Genomic DNA, 21,345 nt, shown 5'->3' with positions numbered 1-21,345 from the left:
AGAATGTTTTAAAATGTCTTATCTACTAATTTGGCATATTATACTCCCTTTTACTATCAAAATACCAATTACACATTACTATTTCTGACTATATATGTGTATGTATATGCGTAAAAACACATATATTTACTTTTTTGCAAAGGCATCCGGTCAATATTTTTTTCTCCAGAAGCAGGTCATTTTTTAGTGCTGTCAGACACCCACCTTCATAAACTGCTGCAAAGCCTTTTCCAACCCAGTTGCTGCTGCTACGGAACTCAATCCACATCCTGCTGTCAGAGGACGCGAGGACTTCTGGCAGTTTGTCACCACAAAACCTGCCTAAAAACATGCAACCAGTAACTGTATTTTCTGTTGCCTCAAACGCTGCAAACATTTACACATGTGTTTAACATTACAGACATGAGTAACATAACCAGCTCAGTGGAACTATTCACACACTTATGGCTGAGCACACGTGTTTCTGCCGATTAGGACCTAAATACACAAAGATTTTATTATGAAGTGTTTCATTGCTGTCAGGATAACAAGTCAAAGTAAAAAAAAAACAACAAAAAAAAAAACAAAACAAACAAACAAACAAACAAAAACTTGGGGGAATTAAGTTGAAAAATGATTGTAATAGATTTTTTTGTATGTACACAGACCCAGGCATTTTGGAAGGGCAGAGTAAGAACTAATCTTAAAGAGTGTAACATCCAGGTCACAGTAATACTGCTCATCATGTCTAAGAGCCAAAGAGATTTAAAAACTAAAATCCAAGTGACCCTGGACTATGTTATCCTCTTATTTCACTCTAGGTAGGTGAAATCTCCATTTATCTAGGTGATAGAGAAAGGGTAATTACTATTTGGTATTGTTTCCTCTTTTCTTTTTAAGATAAAAAGTAATTTAAACAAAATAGGTACTACCATTAAAATTATTTCCTCTGCATCTGCTTCCATTTTATCTTACTACAGTTATTTTCAAATTGTGGTTGTGAAGATGGAAACAAATATTTTATTCTTAATTCTGAAAACAGAGAAAAGGACTAGTACACAACCCACAGGTGAGATGGTAACATACAGAAAACACATGGGCAGCATGAAGTAAAGCTTACAGAATCATATATACCAATATTCATTTTTTTTTAAAAAATAAAAAATTACTGAAATGAATTCCAAAATTAGTACTTGATCGTTTGGAAGAATTCTGACCTAGACTTTAATTCCCAATACACAGAATTTGAGATTTGGGTGTCTTGTCAGCATAAACTGCATGCTATCTGAAGTTGAAATTAATCAATAGCTATTCTTTTTCATTATTATTATTATTGTTGTTGTTATTATTATTATTATTACTACTACTACTATTATTATTATTCAAGAGTAACCAGCAAGGAAGATGTGGACAGAGTAGGCTTACATCTAAAGGCAGCATGATGGGGTATGTAACATCTCCACCAACCCTCTGAATTAAGAAAAGATACCTGCGGCTTCCCACAGGTTAGTTAAACTCGCAAGACTAAAGTCATCATTGATTTGCATGTTCTTCACTGTTTTTGCACTGAAGAAGCAAAGAATATCTAAGAGTAACCTATTTTTAATTTCAAAAGCACAGGAACAGAGCTAGTAAGTACAACTTGATAGTGGGTGTTCACATCCACTTTGCATGCGCTCATCACATGCTCTATGGATTCCCTATCAAATGTCCTGCAGCTCTGTCATTATACTATTTCCACATTTCCGTAAAACATCTATGAAAACACCATAAGCTAAACAAAAAGTAAAATGTTTTTCAGTTTTCGTCTTTCCACACATGAAGCATGAAACATGACACATGTACTGACAACAGCTAATTGTAGGGAATGCTTGAGATTTGAAGTCAAGTAAACAAGGTATCTGAGACCATTTAAGTGTTTGTTTCTTTCCCACCTTAGTTTATATGCATTCTAGGAAGCAAAAGATAACTCACAAGGGTATTATGGCTACAATAGCAAGCAGTAAGTCCACTGAACTTTATGACTATAAGTCAGTGCAGCATTCACAAATTGCATACCAAGCAGAGGTGATTTTCTCCAGTAGCCATCTCTTACTTCAATGTAGTCATACCAACAGAGACTGCTCTTGTACAGGTCCATTGTGGTGAAGTTTAAAACAATCTACATCAGAGGAGAACGTGACAGTGATTAACAATACAGTTCATACTGGCTAACATTCCCAACAGCATTCTGCAGATCTGAAGCCAGTGGTCATTCTTAACAGGAACTGTTTAGACAATTAATTAACTTCAGTTATTTCTTACAGTAAGTAAAAATTTTATATGAGAACATTAAATTTTTTTCTTTAATTTTACATAGTTGAGAACATTCAAGACAAATTTAGTTGCTGACAAGGAGGTTTTCACTGAAAAATAGGAATTTGAGAATGCTCATACAGCAATATGAAATTTTAATCTCAATTTAAGTATGTCATTTGATAATACTCCTGCCAATTCTTCTTCTATTCCATTCTGTGATTATAAGCTGCAGAGACAGGTGTAAATTTTTTTGTTGGTTGGTTGGTTAATTTGCGTTTCCATTCAACTACAATTTTGACAACATTTTTAACTTCCAGAGAAGTTATGTATTGATGGTGGTGAACTGTTGCACTTAAAAAACATAATTAAAATAAATGGCACACATTTTCCCTCTTCACTCAGACTTGGAATGAAACTGCAATATAGATTTTAATACAGCGATCTTTGCATTACCTGGAAATTTGTAACTCGGATTTCCAACTTCATAGAGCATACCTGCACATGGGCATATTTTCAATACATAATGTTGGGAGTACTGAAGACTATCACATTATCCCACTTTGGTTTAAAAATACTCATCTTAAATCACCATAACATTACACTTTTAATAAAGAAGTAGGTTTTAGTTGGATCATAGGTTCATACTACCTACAGGCTGGGCTCCAAGGGACTGGGACAGTCTTAGCTTTATGCTCTACAATTTGAAGCATAAGTTAAAATATGAAGATTAAAAATCATTCATATTACGTATTATGAAGTCATTTCCAATTCATATCCTTTAATTGGATTTAAGCATATTTGAAAAAGAACACATCTTTGAGAACATTTCCTCAGTATACATTAATAAATATTTCAGACTAACTATAAAAATCTTCTTTATTCACTGATGAGCATTAAGTGGTTCTATTTTTAGTTTTGATCCTGGGAGCTCACAATTGAAACCTGCTATTATAAAGCAACCAGGAATTGCCACACAGCAGCGAATACCTCAGAGTGCAAAAATATACCTCCATGGCAGCCTATAAACAGCTGTGTGTGTCAACTGGCAGGATAGGAATTTACCACTTGATCAGCTGCAGGGAGGAAATACAGCATCATAATAATAGGCCCAGATAGCCATACCGGATGCTTTTCTTCCATCTTTCCTGAAGGCACCATACATCTCTCCAAAGACAATGACGTGTTACAATATCAAGCAAATATATATATATATACATATGACTGTTAAATTCTCAAAAGAAAAACAGCTATTTTAGGAAGCTCATTTAAAGCTAACATAAAGTCCAGTGGTGTGGTTGTTCAGGTTAGAGAATGGAGAGTTGAGGTTGAAGCTCCCCTCTAAACAATGTTACTGGAGATATAATCTTTCGTAGCAAAACTCTACATGTCTTAGCATTGAACTACCAAGGGTTTTGTTTTAATTTACTTTTCACAAACAAAAGAGCGCACACACATAAGTCACAGTCTCAAAACTCTCTTTTGTTTTCCACAGAAAATGGAAAAGTTTCTGACTGTCTTAAAAGGCATATTGCATCTTCCCCCATCACGTAAATGATGGCAACTTTCAGTTTGGGTGGAACACAAAGCTCACATGTAGCTTCCACCTTTACTACATTGATGCAAACGGTAACAGAGAACATCTGTGAAGCTGCATATAAATCCCAATAGGCAGAACTCCCATACAGTGAGGCACGTTAACGTTGGCAACTGCAGCCTTGTGGGATGAAGGTATGAGTCAAGAAGCATGCCAAGGACCATCAGGATAGCACTGAATAAATGGATACCTGTTCTGATGATTGAATAAGGCCAAATATTTATGCCCACAATATGCTACCACAACCACAAAATCTCCAAGAGGGTTGCTTAAACCACATCTGCCCCTAGCACTGTGTTCTTCTTGGGAACATCCTGGCTGCTTTGGAACATTTTCAAAGTAGCAGATGCAAAAAAAAAAAAAAAAAAAAAAAGTCTGCTCTCTCTGTCTTTTGGCCCTTTCCTCATATCACTTTAGGAGTAAAAAGTGAGACAATAATTTAGTCTCATATTTTTACACAGAGTTAATTTTACGCTTTGGAAACTCCACAACATTTAGATAATATTAACTTATCTCTAGAACTGGTATTGGCACTCTGGATCACAAAGACCCATAACAATGAATAGTCATGATATTATAGGTTTCTACCCAGTGATCCAAGACAAAAATGGACTGATCTGAAATCCAACACAATTGCTGTATAACCTCTTCTCTCCACACCAATAGTAACTTCAGCAGAAACGAACATACTTAAAATTATATATGCATTCCTTATACTAAAAAGTTTTCAGGAAAAGATTTTTTTTCTTTTGAGCTATATTTCAATAATCATATTGCCTGTCTTTGGGTACAGATTCCCCTTCCCTGAACTTCGAAAAACAGAGCTAATAAAATCCTAATGAAAAAGAAGAAAAAAGTTTCAAATACTTGCATCTTGTGTTATGTAGATAGATATGCTTAAAATTATGGAATTAAGAAAGAATGAAATACTCATGTTTAATCATTTGGTGAATTATAACAATTAGAGTTTTCTTACAGAAACTACAGCAAGTGAATCAGAGCTATTAATAGCTAGAATAGGTAAGAAATTCAGAGGGAACAAGGAGAAAGTGTTCCTTGTTGGGCAGAGGAGCAGATCATCCTCATTGTCACCATTTAACTCCTAGAACTTGCACCAGTGAGACATCCAAGACTTGATTCTAGATGTTCTGTGTCTCTGCAGGTTCTGTGAACTAGATTTTAATATTGTTTTACCATTTCAGATGTACCTATACAGATTAAGCAGAACAAATTTCAATGCCAGAGGGCTAACTCAGATGATTCAGGTAAGCACAACACACTCCAGGTGCACAGTCAGCAGATCAGGTACTATACCCTGGTTTTCTAATAGCCTATACTTTAAATGCATCTCTTAAGCTACATCTCTTTTTGGACAGTTTTTGTTTGTTTGTTTGTTTTTTCTCAATTTACCAGTTTTTCAGCAGGTAGAAAATGATACTTAAAAAAATTCTGAAAAATGGGAGTCTGTTTTCATTCCAGTGTTACTGAGATATTTGACTGAAATCATTCTACAAACATTCAGATTGCAGATCATTGTGCTTTTTTGTAGGCCCCAAAATAACATGAGTCAATGCATTGGTTGAACCCCTCAGCTGGCATTTACTAGGCTGGTGTAGATGGGCTATCAACATCTTTGCATGTTTATCTCAGTCTATACCTTCTGTTTCATCAAATTCCCTGGATGCAGAGTTCCCCTGCTATTCTCTCCCAAAAAGGAACCTAACAGCTCACCTCCTTCCCTTTGGCTACCAATACACCCCTCAAAATTCTCTTAGCTTTCCCTGATGTCTAACTTGCAGAGCATTTTGCCTTTACAACTCAGACAATTTCTGGTACATGTACTGATATTATCAGCATCCCCACACCATTTACTTACCATATTAGTCTACATGAAAAACATGCAGATCCAGCTAAAAGTACAATAATTCATATGCCTCCCTGTTTTGTTTTTTTCTCCTATTTCCAAGTGCTATTTGAATATACCTCTGTGAATTAATGGCAGAGGCATCCTGTATATTGTTCTCTCATTCACAGAGCAAGTTTGTCTGTCCTTTAAATCACAGAATTATAGAGTCCTTAGAGTTGGAAGGGACCTCTGAAAGCTCTGTAGCCCAACTCCCCTGCAAGGAACAGAGACACCACAGGTACATCAGATTGCCCAGCCTTGCCTTGAAAATCTCCAGGGATGGAGCGTGAACCACAACAGTAGGTAACTTGTTCCAGTGCCTCAGTACCCACACTGTAACTTATAACTAACCTAAATCTACCTTCTTTGAGCTTGAAGCCATTTCCCCTTGTTCTACCCTCACAGACCCGACTAAAGAGTCTGTCCCCTTCTTTCCTGTAACTCCCCTTCAGATACTGACAGGCTGCTCTCAGGTCACCTCACAGAGTTCTCCAGGCTTAAGAGCCTCAGTTCTCTCATCTCCTCGTAGGAGAAATGTTTCATTCCATGGATAATTTCTGTGGCCCTTCTCTGCATGTGCTCCAACAGCCTCATGTCTCTCCTGTACTGAACACTCCACTCATGTATGCAGTACTCCGGATGAGGACTCACTGGCACATAGAAGGGAAGGATCACCTCCCTTGCCCTGCTGGCCACATTTCTTTTAATGCAGCCCAGGACACAGCTGGCTTTCTGGACTGCGAGGGCACATTGCTGGCTCATGTCCTGCTTTCCATTCACCAGTACCCCCAGGCCTTTTACGGCAGGAATGACCTCAATCTTTTCATCCCCCAGTTTGTACTGGTAATGGGGGTTGCCTCAACCCAGGTACAAGATCTTGCAATTAGAGATATTGAGGAGTATCAGACCCAGAACAGACCCCTGGGGAATATCACTTGTCACTGATCTCCATCCAGACATTGAGCCATTGACCACTGCTCTCTGGACTCAATCCTGCAGCCAGTTCTTTGTCCATCAAACAGTCCACCCATCAAATCTGTATCTTTCCAATTTGGAGAGAAGGATGCTGTGGGTTACCACGTCAAAGGCCTTACTGAAGTCCAGATAGGTGACATCAGTGGCTCTTCCCTTGTCCATTGATGCAGTGACACCATCACAGATGGCCACTAGGTTTACAACCTGGAGGTCCCTGACCAGTCCAGCTGCAAGCTTTCCATTTTCCAGGTGACACATGAAAAAAATCACATTTCTCTGTTTTCTGCTTGCAAATTTGCCTTTCTCCAAATCTTAGGCACCAGAACAAAATTGAGAAAGGGTTGATGTTACTTAGGTGTGATCATGTCATTGTGTGCCCCAGTGGCGCAAGTGGTAGGAATGCTGCGTTGCAACACTGGAGGCCCTGGGTTCGAATCCCCCCTGTGGCGCAAGTGGTAGAAGTGCCGCTCTGCTACGCAGAGGCTCGAATCCTGGGGGGTTGGACTTGATGATGTCTAAGGTCTCTTCCAACCCACACGAGACTATGATACTATGATGATGATGTCACTATCCCAAAGAGCTACTGAAAACGATCCACTAAAATTTGTTGAGCCTCCTTAACAGTCTCTGCTTCTCAAACTATATGAAGTAATCTTCATAGCTTTTCCTGACTCTAACATGCCAAAGTATTTGATGATACAGCAATTCCCTAACATTAACCAGAATTCGTGAATTGTACAGAGGCAGAACCCTCAGCATGTCACAGCATGATTTCTGGTCAGCAACCAAACAAGAATATATAAAAGCCTGTTTTGCAGTTCTGGAAAGTATTTGAAAGAGCTGCAGACACGGTAGAGTTTGTTCAAGGGAACAAGACGGCTGAAAGTCTGACAGTGCTAGTCAGCACAATTAAAGAATTATTGATTACACAACTGATTCAATTGTACTACTGCAGCGTCAAAGAGAATATATCATTCCTCCTACTACCTAGGATATATAGCGAACACCAGTACTAAGTAAATTCTCTACTGTGGAATTTTTTCCATCTCAACCAAGGACTTATCTGCTCTCTTTCATCATTAATTGTACAAGTTAATGAAAAAATAAAAGGTAATGTGGATTATTCAAGGGGACAGATACCAAAAAAAAAAAAAAAAAAAAAAAAAAAAAAGCAGCACTGGCACAGTTGAAATGCTCCATGTCAAAAATATCTCTCCACACCCGAAGGACACATTTGCTCTGGCTGAGGGCATACAGTGTTAAAAGCACCATCCTTCCACAGATTTTTCTTTCTATAGACATACTGTGTACGGCTGGCAGCACATACAGTTGTTTACTGTGTAGACTTCAATCTATGGAAAAAGTACAAGGTGAATGAACTGCCTTGTTTTAGTCATAGGGATGTGAGTATTTTAGACTGGGCTGGTAGTTTATGACCTCTATCAATAAAACAATTACTGCAGCCAGTGTATACCACCACAATCCCATCCTTATTTGAATTTCCTGCCAAAGATCAGAGGTGTCTCTACTTATAGAAAGCAGCACAGATAGAAAAACTATGCTAAAACAGTACAATGTTAAATCTCAGTACGTAAGAGACAAGAGCTAGACAATCTGGACTGATGCTTTTTCAGTTTATTTTTAGGTGACTAAAGTGCTCACTGACATTTCAGAACATGATGTGATGTACTTGTATGTTCTCTAACCCCCATGCAATATTTTTGAGATCTATTAGGGTCAAAAACAGCAAACCAAAGAAGATATAAATTTAAATATACATTTATATCCCCTCATAATGTAAACATGTTACCAAACATTTGCTGAGAAAGCTTGTAATCAAGCACAATACATGTGTCCAAGGTACTGTGCTATATGCATTAATTAACATTAGTATCTCTTTTCTGCTATCTGATTTTCACATCAAGTACTTGCTGCAAATAGTATCTTTTATCTCAAATAAGATGCTATTCTTGCGGGAATAGCACTGACTAAACAGATCTTTTGGAATTAGCACAAATAGAATTTACGTCATTCTTGCTGAATTCTATGGAGACTATGAGAGCTTGAGGTCAGAACAGCGCCCTACAGACAGGACATATCACATCAGATGGCAACTAGAAAACAAGGTTTAGTCGTTTTCTCCAGTGGAGGAAAGGCTAGAATGGGAAGGGAGCTGGTCTCCTTGCACTGTTGATTTCAAGAGAGTGGCTTAACCTTGTACAGCTCCAGTAGTCATTCCAATCTCGAGACATGATAATAATATTACAAATGTATTACAGCTGCACTGACATCCACAGCTATGGTTGCACAAAGTTTTGAGTATGCTATAAATTCTACACATATTTTCCAACTCATACACAAACATTATTTTCAGAAGCCAATAGTAATTGTAGACGACCACTTCAACTTTTTTTTTAATCGAGAAAAAGGAAAAGAAACCTAAACCACTTTGGCTGTTAATATGCTGTGTCTGAGAAGCAATACAAACAATAGGGATATAAAATTACCTACCCAGATTAATTTGCATCTTTTGTGCAACCCTTTTCTTATTCATCTTTTCATTTGTTTTTCCCTGCTAACCTGCAGAGCCACCCACACCCTCTCAGCATGTTTATTTTTCCTCCTGTCTCTGGATCCTGCCCAGAGCAGGGTGAATGCATTCCAAATGACTTTGCTCTCATCCTTCATACTGGCAAATGCTCTTAGAATTCCTCAGAATACATTAGCACATCAGGGACACATATTCTTGGTGTGTTCCAGGACCCTAACCTGAAAGAAATAAAGTAATCCAGCTGGGGAAAAATTATGTCCATTGCTGAGTGGGAGAACTAAATATCTTGAGGCAAATGCTATGTTTTCCTCGTCGGAGTCTCCAGTATTGACACAGATGCAGAGTCCTGTATTTCAGGCTATAAGCTATATTTGTTTAATATTGCCTACTGCTTCAAGTAATATTTATTTATTCCTGAATAGTTTATCTCAGGTGAAATGTCCTACTTTTCTCTCTATCCTTATTTACTCTGAAGCGGGCTAATATTTGAGCCAATAATTTAAAACAAGATTCAGCTAGCATATTTTGAAAGCATACACAAGAAGAACAGGTTTTGCTTTCAGTAGCATGGCACACTTCCTTTCCCAGATGACTGTTCTCCCCAGGCCAATCTCTTTATATGTATATTTTTTTGGAAGGGTCACATTTTCCTGACACTAACACATGGAAATTAAAAGACTATGCACCAGAATGACATAGGGGAGTATCTCACACAAAATTGTTTCCTTCATTTAGGTTTCAAAAGATCTCTTTCAGTATAGGAAGGAGTTCCTAGCCCCAGGCAGCAAAACTTGCCCCAACCCATACCACATAAAAGCGCTTCCAGAAGCCTGCACTACCTCTTCCATGTCTATGCTGAAGAACCAGCTGCATTGGAAACCAGTTTTGAAGGGGTTTCTTGACGCAAACACGTAGCAGTTTGAAATCAGAATTTCATTTCACACAAAAAGACACCAAATAGATGAAACTGCATTTCTAATCCCATAGATCAGAGTCAAGTCAATGGCAGAGCTTTTACAATCCCATTCAAAACACTGTTCCACAGCTTACCATCATTTTCAGCTATTCTGCAAGCTTTAAATGTAAGTGAAAAAATGGATAAACACAAAATTTTGTTCCAAAAAAATATTATCTACCTTTATCTGAGAGAATGTTAAAATACCTTTTCCCCTGGAGTCACAGAGATTCGCCATATGCAGTGTGTGTAGGAAGGATAACCGTTTGGAAATCCTGGAGAAGAAAAGTTGCCTGTAGATTCCTGCAGTGTTTCTCCACACGCTGAAAGAATCAAAATACAGTAAAAATATGAAATTGAATGTGCCTAAGAGAGAAAAATGTGTCCTTCCAATATCTATTTAGAATCCATTTAACTCATTGCAGATGCAGAGTGGAAAACAGACTAGTTGTTTTACGATTTATTCAAAACGGATTTTAAGCCAATCTGACGTTCATTCCATTTTACACAGGATGTTTTTATTCCATGAACTGCTTCACTTGAGTACTGTCTGCTGACTTAACCAAAATTAGAGCAGTCTTAAAAATGTCACTGCTGCCAGTCAACTGCAAAATTATACGCGTAACTTTATTTTGGAAAAAAAAGTTAGCCCCACCCTCAGGCACATCCTTTATGAGCAAAAACAAAACCACAACAAAAACTGGCATAGCATGATTGGCACCACATTGCAGTTTCATCAGTGGTTTCATTTATTTTAGTACTTCGCCCACATGAGAGACAGCTCTTACCAAAAATTGCACAATCATATTGGTATAGAAAACTTAAATCTAGCATTCAACAGAATATCTTGCAACAATGATTTGTAGAGGTGAGGGTAATAAAGCAAAGCAAATGTGAAGTCCTGAAATACCAAGAGATTTTGTATTCTTTACTATTAAAGCTTTTAGCACCCATATCTCACCTGTCAATCATGCTACAATCTGCTGGCTGACTAATCAGTAATTCCCCCTCATGCTAAAATACATCATTAGAAGCTCCCACTCTTCTACCCCATTAAAATGATTCTGGTGGGATGTCACACCTCAGTCAGTTATCTTTTCAAACCATCAATCAAAGTTGTTTCACCTGCTGATCTGCAGGTGGGTTATAAGATGTGAACTGGAGAGTATTATCCCATGACTGACAGCGTAATCAGATCTTCAGTGCTTTCAAATTACAGCACTACCACTGCCAGCAGGTGAACCAATGTATCATCAAAAACTCAATGAATTATAAATGATCTGGAAAATCTTTAAATAAAAGGGGACAAAAGATTGTTTATGACAAAGAGACAATGCAGCTGTAAAGGCTGTCATGTTAAAATGCTTCTAAGATGTAATCTGGCAATGACACTGTAATATCAGGCATAAGCTACATTCAGGGTATTAAAAATGCTCTCTGACACTGAAATGGTTATTGTGAGGGAAGAGAAAGATTAGTGCAGCCTCCCAAAAATTTAATAGCTGAAGTTACTGTCACCATGTCCTTCAGAAATGAAACAGACAAAAATTAAAAAAAGTTCCTTCCCCTCATTAAAAAAAAAAACACACAACATTTTATCTCTTCAAAATTGCAGGCATTCACAGGAAATGACATATACACAAAAGGTATTCAATGATAAATAATTATTTCTATATAAAACCTTCCCAGTGAAAATGTTATGCCCATAATTAACCACAATTTATTTTTCACATGGCAGTTAATGAAAACTTAAATAAATTACAGAGGGCTGTACTGGGCTCCCTGAGAGCTACTGAGCTGTATCACAGCTTACAATAAATATTTAAAGCACCTAAGAAAAGGCCAAGAGTAAAACAGCTAAGACAGAGCAGAGGAAAGCAGAACCCAAAGAGATACAGTGAGTCCAAATGCTCTGCTTCCGCCACAAAGAACCTTCTCTCATTCTTCCTCAACTCCATGTGTGGCTTCAGTGAGGCTATGTTGCATAAAGGTACCCTCAGAAGGAATACAGTCAGATTAAATGCAGCCCCACAGTTAGTAAGAAGGATAGACAGGATATCCTAAGTTGGAAGGGACCCATAGGGATCATCGAGTCCAACTCCTGGTTCCATACAAGAACACTTAAAGATGAGACTATAACTGAAGACCCTGGCATAACTAGCCCTGATGTTACAGTCCATAAGTTATTCATTTTATAAATAAAGTTACTCATTTTATATGAGCGCAGAAAAATAGCTTTTGAAAACAGTTCAGAATTCCTCCCAGTCATACAGACTGCATTATTTTTGCTGTGTTCCATACAGAGAAGTTGTATACAGTCATAAAACTATGTACTTCAAGTAGCTGCTACTGAACATTTTCCTTCTGTAAGAACTTTGGAATAAAGCTGTACAGAATAAAGCTAGCTTCCTCAGTGGTTTAACTTCTATCCATATTAAACACCTCAGAACTCTCTAATAATCAAAATTTTCAGAAAATTTCTAAACATAAGGCAAACATAAGAAAAAAATTAATTGGATAACTTCTACTAAAAATAAACACAAGCAGAAATTATAAAATAAGGTTGGACTTCATGTATTTCACAGTATTTAACATTTTTAATTAAAAATTCCTGGTTACTCAAGGGATATGTGACAAGAACAGCTCATACTAATCAATAGCTGAATTAATTATCTGTGGGATCAGACTACCAGGCTGGCTTCCAGAGCTGCTGTTGATAAGTTGATATTTGGGTGCTTCTTGCTTAAAAGCACATTTCTCTGCAATGGGTCAGTGATTATTAAAACAATTAAAATCTTCCTGTTAAATAACTAAAGGTTTACCTCTTCATTATTAGTGATTAAGTTTATAAGATAGTATATTATATGTACTTTAGTGAGCTACAGTCCATTAGCAATGGATTCAGGTTAAGTTTGGGTATTAGGAAAAATTTCTAGTCAGGAAGAGAGGTGGTGCACTAGCACAGGCTGCCCAGGGAGGTGGTGGTGTCACTGTCCCTGGAGGTGTTCAAGAAATGGGTAGATGTGGCCCTGAGTGACACGGTTGGAGGGCATGGTGGGGGTGGGCTGCAGTTGACTGGGTGATCTTAGTGCTCTTTCCAACCTTAATGATTTTATGATTCTGTAATTCCAAATTAAGAAAGGAAGGTAGTAGTAATAAAATAGTAATGGCCATTTATTTAATTTTCCTCAGATCTAGTTTTAGCATGTTTCATGACAGAAGAAATTGATTGCTTCTTTTACTTTTGCTAGTCTAGATCACTTATGGCTCTTCAGCTATCCCATCACACACACTCCAACCAAAAGTCAACCTACAGCTTGAGAAGCCTTGTCTTCTGGTGGGCCTTTCTGTGGTAATGAAAGGGAAAATATTTTTCTCCTCTTTGTAAAGATTAGGAATAGATGCAGACATCAGGAGGATTAGATTACAGAAAGCAATTTCTTCTACTGAAGCCTGCCAGTGTTTAACTACACAGCCAGTGTACGACACCACTCCCATCTGGCCAATACACACAGTATCATAAGAAAAACAAAAAAAAAATAAAAATCAAACCTGCTGCTCATAGACCACTGAGCCTTGGCACTTGCTCAGCTCATGAAAGACAGCTTCACTGACCTCAAACCTATTTCTCAGTCACTAATTCCTTTTCTAAAAAATGACCCTGACTATCCTGGCTAGTTAAATCTACTGAAGAGGCTCAGCTGCCTCAATAGTGAGCTGATCAGCTTTTTTCTCCAGCATCCCCAAACTCAGCTTTACATTCACGGGTCCCAGAAAATGCAGTACACTTCTCTAACCAGAAACTGCTTATAGGAGCATCTGGAACTCAAAAAAAAAACCAAACCAAAACAAAAAAAAAAAACCATACAAAAAACTACAACATTTTTGACTCACTATTTTCTGTATTTTCACAGTATTGCATTTAAAGTTAAAAAAACAAAAAACAAAAACAAAAAAAACAACAAAAAACAAACCAAAAAAAACCCCAAACCAACTCTGAACATGTGAAAAAATGCAGATATTATTAATGTTTGAGACATTAACTGAGCTATCATAGGCAGATATTATGATTAACATATTTTGTCTCAAACAGGAGATACAGCACAGCTCCAAAAACAATGCCACGGATGGTTACTGCTGTAATGAACATATATGTTTCACGAAATAAAAATTATATTGTCTGAACTATCAGCCTTGCTATTTTCTGAAACGTTTCTTAGATTACAAATACTGTTGAACTTGCAGAGTTGCTTTCCTTACTGAGTGTTTTGTTGATGGTGGCTTTTATCTTTGTATCATGTGTTATTCAGTAACTAAAAAATAAATTGAAAAAATGTGATGTTAAAGAGTACAGCATGTAAAATTTGTACCAAAACCTTCAGCCTGTCTCTCTCTCTCTCTTAAAGCTCTCTTTTCCAAGCTTTACTTTTACCAAACTAAGGCAAGAAAACTAATGTGCTTTATCCCAAACTTTGCCAAAGCATAGCACAGAAAAGAAGCATGATCCTGCAACCACTCATCATTTTTGCTATCTCTCTGAAATGCATTCACCAGTACTGCAAATTTTATTAAGTGCACTACTGCTGAGCAGCAATGTTTTTACAAAACCACGAAACTAACTTTCCAACAAGACTGTGAAAACATCAAATAAATGGTAATTCATTATCAAACACATTCATGAATTATATGTGAAAAGCACTTTTTTCTTTTTTTTTTTCTGAATAACTGTTTGAACTTTAGCTCAAAAAGCACATTCTGTCTTTGCATGTTCAAGTTATCAGAGTATCATCTATGCACTCAGCTGCCAAGGTGGTTTTTGAGGGTTTTCTTTTGGTTTGCTTTATTTTCCAACTTAATCAAAGGGATATAAGACACTGGTTATATTCACAGAGATCTAGGTTTCATATTCTATTTTTGCCTTCAAAACTCATCTTTTATCAAATACATTTGTATTTTCTGTGTTTATGAAATAACTGTTCTCCATATACTCTTATTAGAAATAATGCTACCAATGAGAATACTTTTATTCAAATACAGTCTGCATCAAAAGAACATAACAAAAATTAATCCAGAAGGGATAGCGCTAAAGAAAATGCGCTATTTTATCCTCTGATAGAGCCATAAACACTGTGCATGTTCTCTGTATATAGACAATTATAATTTGATGTACTTGGAGCACAAAAATAAAAGCATTATTTCAGCAATAAAATGTATATCAGAAACTCCAGATCTTCAGTAGATCGTGCTGATGCTGATACAAATCTAAAGCAGCTCCCACACTTCAGTCCTGATCCCTCTTTATAGTCCTTGTGCATTGATCGGGTGGTAAAAAGTAGCCCTAAAACCTGTTTATAGATAGTTTACAACTGAGTTATCCTGGCTTGTAGTAATTTATTAAATTTTGAAAAAGCTATACTGAGTTCAGAGTCAATTGCAACAATTTAATTTGCTCATTCTGCCCTCCACTCAAATTCAAAAGAGTAACGACCCCAGATGCATACTAAAACTAACTAGTACAGTTGAAGATTTGCACTGCAAATACGTAACCAGTAGTACCATCAAACATTATTTCTTTTCCAGGCATTGAACAGATAAGGAAAACATTCTGAAATGGAATGAAACTAAATGTTGTTTCATGTAGTTTGTCTATCTTTAAGTGCTTTGCATATGAGAGACCTTACCTAAAAGATTTTTCATGATTCAGCTCTTCTAATGCCTACGTCAGTTGCCAACATGGAAACAGAGTAATAAAGCAACTGATTCAAAGATATTATCATTCTTCTTGAAAAAAATGAAGTCAAACAATTGCTAGTATGTGGTTTTTGTTTGTGGTGCAATACCTGGACATCTATACAGCTTTCTTGCCTGTGCAATATCTCCTTTACTTAGACGGGTACGTTGGCCAATAGCAGGTCGTATACCATTATCATCACGGGAAGGGAGAATGGTATCCAGAAACATGCCCCTAAAAAAAATAAAAATAAAAAATAGACCCCAAAAACCCTATCAGATTTCTGTCACAAAACTTGCAGAGTTTGATGCATTAATTATGCTATCATGTAAACCTAAAATTTATATTTGGCATAAGTAAGAGGGTAAAATACAGAACTTTAAATAGAGAAAACAAGTTAGAAAAATTCATTGGGTTGTCAAACCTTAAGCAAAGTTATCAAAAAAGAATCGTTCTTCAGTATATCAGTGAAAGCTTTAATATTTCTGCTAGCCAATGGAATGGAAACCTCTTACTATTACTTTGATTACATAAGGAAAATGCACTACAACTCAGTTCATCATACTGAAAAAATTACTTGTAAAATTGAATAAAAATACATAAATAAGTCCCTGTCACAAAATTCTTAATAATGAAGTTCCTATTCCTAACGAAGTTTTTAAAGCCTTAATGTTTGACTTGCACGTGTAATAGCAAGTTAAGTCAGTCCTGTTTTGTCAATCCAATAAGAAGTCACCCAGTAATGCAAAGCTATTCCTGGTTTTAGTGGATTCTTTTCTTTTTAGTAATGTCAAACCATTCTTCTGTCATGTGTTATAACAGATCTAACTCTACTCTAGCTGCTGTTGCTATTAAAATATAATTGCTTGCTTTCCAGATTGTGCTTGCTCTACAACAATATATATGATTTCCATAATATTTACCTTAAATGACTAGGAGTAATAGAGAAGCACATTTGTTCCAAATATGTACTTTTATTCAAAATATCCCCAATTTTGAATATCAATCAAAATACTCTGGTAGTCTGAAGTCAATTTTAGAAGAACATCATACAAGGATGTTCTGTTATCATGTTATAGTATTTGAGAATTCAAAAAATCCAATAAAATGGAATTTAGCAGACAAATATGTTTTTATATTCTCTTGTTCTTTAATTTTTGGATACTCTCTTTTGTCCTTGTAGGGTTTGTACAGAAAAGCTAAATTGTTGTTTTTATGTATGGATTAAATAGGTCCAAAAAAATGAATGAATAGCAAGGATCTTTGCAGCTATAAATGCTGTTTATTAATATAAGTCACTTTTTAAATGGTAATAAATGAACAACTTTGAGTATAGGAGTACATACTGCTCTCTCAACCCATTCAGATTTCTTGTGGCATCACTAATGATTTTGGAAAAAGAAAAAAATAGCTTAGGATATTACATTTTGCTGAACTCTAAAATAAACTAATTATGATATTGTTCAGTTTCTAGAAATGAGGGACATTACTAATTAAAACAAACAAACAAACTTATCTCTAAATTATAATTGTATTTTCCACTGATTTTTGGTACCATCTGAAACATGAAGATGCCATTATTATTTTTAAAAACGTGAAAATGATCCTCTCAGATGTCTCAGCACAATTTTGATAAGTACTTTAATAAAAGGACAACTGGTAACAGTTTTAATAAAGCATTAACAATATTATTGTGTGCAAACAGAACTTTATGAAGTTTTGCAATTTCTCCTACTTATCCAGAGTAGAGTATAACAACAAACAGTTGGCAATAATTCACCCTGGGCATGACTCATGCTTTCAAGAGAAATTACTGCAAATCGATACATGACCTCAGGGTTTGGAAGGTTGTTTTTAAACAGCGTGAATTAACAACCTATTGCACCTTGGGGCAGGGCATGCCTACTCATGGCACTATCAATTTTTGCCAGCTTGGAAACTGGTGAGATCAGAGCCCAGAATTCAAATTATCTTACCTTGTCATTGCCCTAAGACTCTGGAGGGTTCCAGATTGTTAAATTTCTCTATTTTATATAGCTTTTTATAGCTTAAGGTAATTCATCTGTAACTGGATTAAGCAATATGACTAGTATCTACCCTATGCGACTCAATTTCCACGCTCTTCCAGGCCATGCAATATATATGCTGAATACACTCAGGTGAGGATTTTTGTTGGCCTTCCGTTTATTTCTGAATCTGTCAGCCTAGGAATAATTTATTTGATAACCAAAATTCTGTTTGCTTTATATGACATGCCATGAGGTCCTTGCTTAGTTTTCTTTCGGATTTTTTTCATAAAACTACATTACTCTAGTAATTTCAGAGAAGTAGAGAGTTGGACTGCAACTTGATATAAAATATAATAGGAAATCTGGTGAAGACTCCTGCTCTATTTTTTCTAGCCTAGGAGAACAGCTTGTTGTACAGCTTCTCAAATCTGTTCAGTGTTTCAGAGCAAGCCCAGGAAGTTTAGAGTGGGCTTGTCTGCAAGAGGAGGAAAAAAACATCTTTCTGTATAGTTTTGATGACGGTACTGATCTGTACAAACAACACAGAAGGGACTGCAGCCTCTGTTGTAAATGGTTGGCTACAGCCCTTTGTAAAGGTTGTGGTCTGTGTGGTAGATTTCCTACCACCATAAAGTGTTCTAGTTGCATAACCCACTGTTATTCAGAAGTCACTTTTCTCTCCAAGAGAGAAGATCGTGTTATACTTAAAACACTTAATTTCACTCATTTGGTTATTCTAAGTGCAAACATGCGCAGAATATAAAGTACTACCAAAAAAAAAATAAAATTAAATTAAAAAAAAAATCAAAAACAAAAAAAGACACGAGGTCTTAAAATCTAAAGAACTGAAAAAAACTAATAGGCTGCTTTGAAACTGAGCAGAAATGAAATGTGTTCAAGAATATAATTTAATTATTCTGACTTAAACAAGCTGTGTTTTTACTGCTGTGAGTATACCACGCTACAAAGAATATTTGAAATGATTACGGAATAATTTTAAATAAACAAAATTACATTTTATTTATTTTAGCATTCACAGAGAGGAATAGAATTAAAAGTCAAAAGGTATAACCTGAGACTCCAACCTTGAGAAGGTGTTCCTGGCATAGTGCATGATGCTGTCAAAGTCATATGGTTCCCCAAGGGAATTCACCTCCCCAGGCTCCATCTTCAAGAAGTTGTATTCCTGACCTAAGGATGATTGATAATTATTCTCTGTAATATCTCTTCTTGAGAAGATAAAAAACCAAACAGGAAAAGAAAAACATCAAAGATCACAACTTGATCGCTCACTGACATTCATAAATCTTAGCCATCATTTGGAAGTACCTATGTGCTTTTATTAACCAAGACAGCAGACATCTCTGAAATATCTGACATTTAGAAAGACTGTTCTCATTCACCTAATCCAGGAAGTCTCTAAACAGTATGCTATAATTCGTGTAGAATCTGGAAAATTCGCTGGCCTGTTTCTTGATTCCAGACAATGAGAATATTATCATTATTTTAGATTCCTTTCACTTATTCATTTATTATTCATTTATTTTTAGATTCCTATCATTTATTTTAAATTCTCTAGACTTATACTAAAGTGACATTACTTCAGTGAAGGCTGAACACCCATGTATTCCAAATACAAGTCACATTTTCAGACGTTTGGCTGTTGCAATTTAAATTCCAAGTAGAACAAAATAATAACATTTAGCTCATAATTCCAGATCCATAATTCTTTGACTTAATCACTCATACAGGGATGCAAAGCACTTCTTACTCCAATTCATACTTATATTGCTGTCTTGCAAAACAAACAAACAAAAATCAAAAACCCTTCAGTAGCATTAACATTATTAACCAACTTCAACTGTGTAACTTAACAGAAAAAAAATACTTTGGTGGTCATGATCTCATTTAGTGATACTCAAGCTCAACAAGTTATTCTTAAATGACACCACAAGAAGTGGTTTCAGTAAGAAAGTAAAGGGCCAACTGAAAGGGGAAAGCAGGAAGCAGAGCCTGGCACTATACTGTATTTTCCCCCTCAGAGAAAGAATCTAAGAGATGAGCACTTGAACAGCACCAATGCAAGCTGAAGGGAAAGACAGTAGGTGGAAAACTTGGATGTGGGAACTGGATTTCAGGACTTCAGAGACTCATGGAAGCATGAATTAGCTACCAGACTTTCTCCAGCCATTTTTGAGCTGGAAAATCATGGAATGGACTCGGTTGTAAGGGACCTTAGAAGATCTCCACTGTTCTGGGATTCTCAGAAGATTTATTGCACACCAGAATTGTTTTGTTTTAAAACTTTTTTCTTTAGGGACAGACAATCTAATCTACTGTTATAAATTTTCCAATTTCATCCCTTCTCAAACCCTGCAGAGAATGATCAAAAAGGTCAAAATTAGCATATAACAAAGACCAGGTCTACTTATGAACAATGCAAATTGAGCATTCCTAGTTTCCTTCCAACTTGCCCATGAGAATAAGCAAAATTCTAGACTAACATGCAGATAACAGTTCAAGATTTGAATACCATGGGAGCACTGTCACAGACTCAAAGTGTTCATTTTCCCTTCCAAATCTCAACCTTCGAGGCAGCTGAACAGGTATCACCATGTCTCTAATAATTATTCAGTATGACTACGAAAGTAAAAGCCTTTCTAAACCACAGAAAAATAGGATTTCAAAGGGCTTTAACTATAATAACTTCCTTCAAAAATTCTGAGTATGATTACTATTCCTCTCCTTCTAGCCAATGATACCTCATGGCATGCTATTTAGCCAGATCTTTAAAAAAGATTATATTCCGGTTGCAGTACTTTATTTAGGAATCCACTTGAGATTAGTCTAACTAAGAGGAATAACAAATGCTTATTTTGGCTGTCATTACAGAGCATTCAGTTCTAGAAAACACAAGCAAATGAAGGAAATGGCAAAAAATAAAGTTATTTTATTTTTTCCCCCCAAAAAACGTTTATTAGAACATCTCACCTGGTTGGATGTTTTCTCTAATGATGGTGACATGGTCATCTCGGTCTGGTCGTGTATGTTCATGCCAAAAACCTATCACATGACCCAGTTCATGGACAACTATGCCAAATTTGTCACAGTTCTTGCCAATAGATATAGCTTGAGGACCATTTCCTCTTCGACCCACATAAGAACAGCACCTGTAATTAAAACACAAATACAGATGAATGTTCTTGTGTTTTTATTTAGGAAACTCAGTTAAAATCTGAGAAAATACCCTTTTTTTTTAAAAAAAAAAAGCACAAAACTACACACTGTGAAGTTCCTGAAGTCTCTCAAACTCTAGAACTAGTGCTGGAATGACAACCTACTTTTAA

The 21,345-nt window shown here is 36.3% G+C and overlaps 1 protein-coding gene across 4 annotated transcripts in view; it reads right to left on the bottom strand.

The window, feature by feature from the left end:
- Positions 1-21,345, bottom strand: part of TLL1 (tolloid like 1) — a 132,960-nt gene that overhangs the window by 35,984 nt on the left and 75,631 nt on the right. For all 4 annotated transcript variants that reach the window (XM_032444243.1, XM_015860960.2, XM_015860962.2 and 1 more), the window contains 6 exons: positions 20,990-21,168; positions 19,084-19,189; positions 16,099-16,223; positions 10,466-10,581; positions 2,038-2,140; positions 205-321 (listed from right to left, as the gene is read on the bottom strand). In XM_032444243.1, the coding sequence (XP_032300134.1) occupies positions 205-321; positions 2,038-2,140; positions 10,466-10,581; positions 16,099-16,223; positions 19,084-19,189; positions 20,990-21,168 (746 nt within the window). The remainder of the gene's footprint in view (positions 1-204; positions 322-2,037; positions 2,141-10,465; positions 10,582-16,098; positions 16,224-19,083; positions 19,190-20,989; positions 21,169-21,345) is intronic.

The sequence above is a fragment of the Coturnix japonica genome, chromosome 4, assembly GCF_001577835.2.
Source record: "Coturnix japonica isolate 7356 chromosome 4, Coturnix japonica 2.1, whole genome shotgun sequence".
In the NCBI taxonomy this organism is placed as follows: domain Eukaryota; kingdom Metazoa; phylum Chordata; class Aves; order Galliformes; family Phasianidae; genus Coturnix; species Coturnix japonica.
The sequence above is the reverse complement of the archived record's forward strand: the minus strand, read 5'-3'. Positions and strand labels throughout refer to the sequence as shown.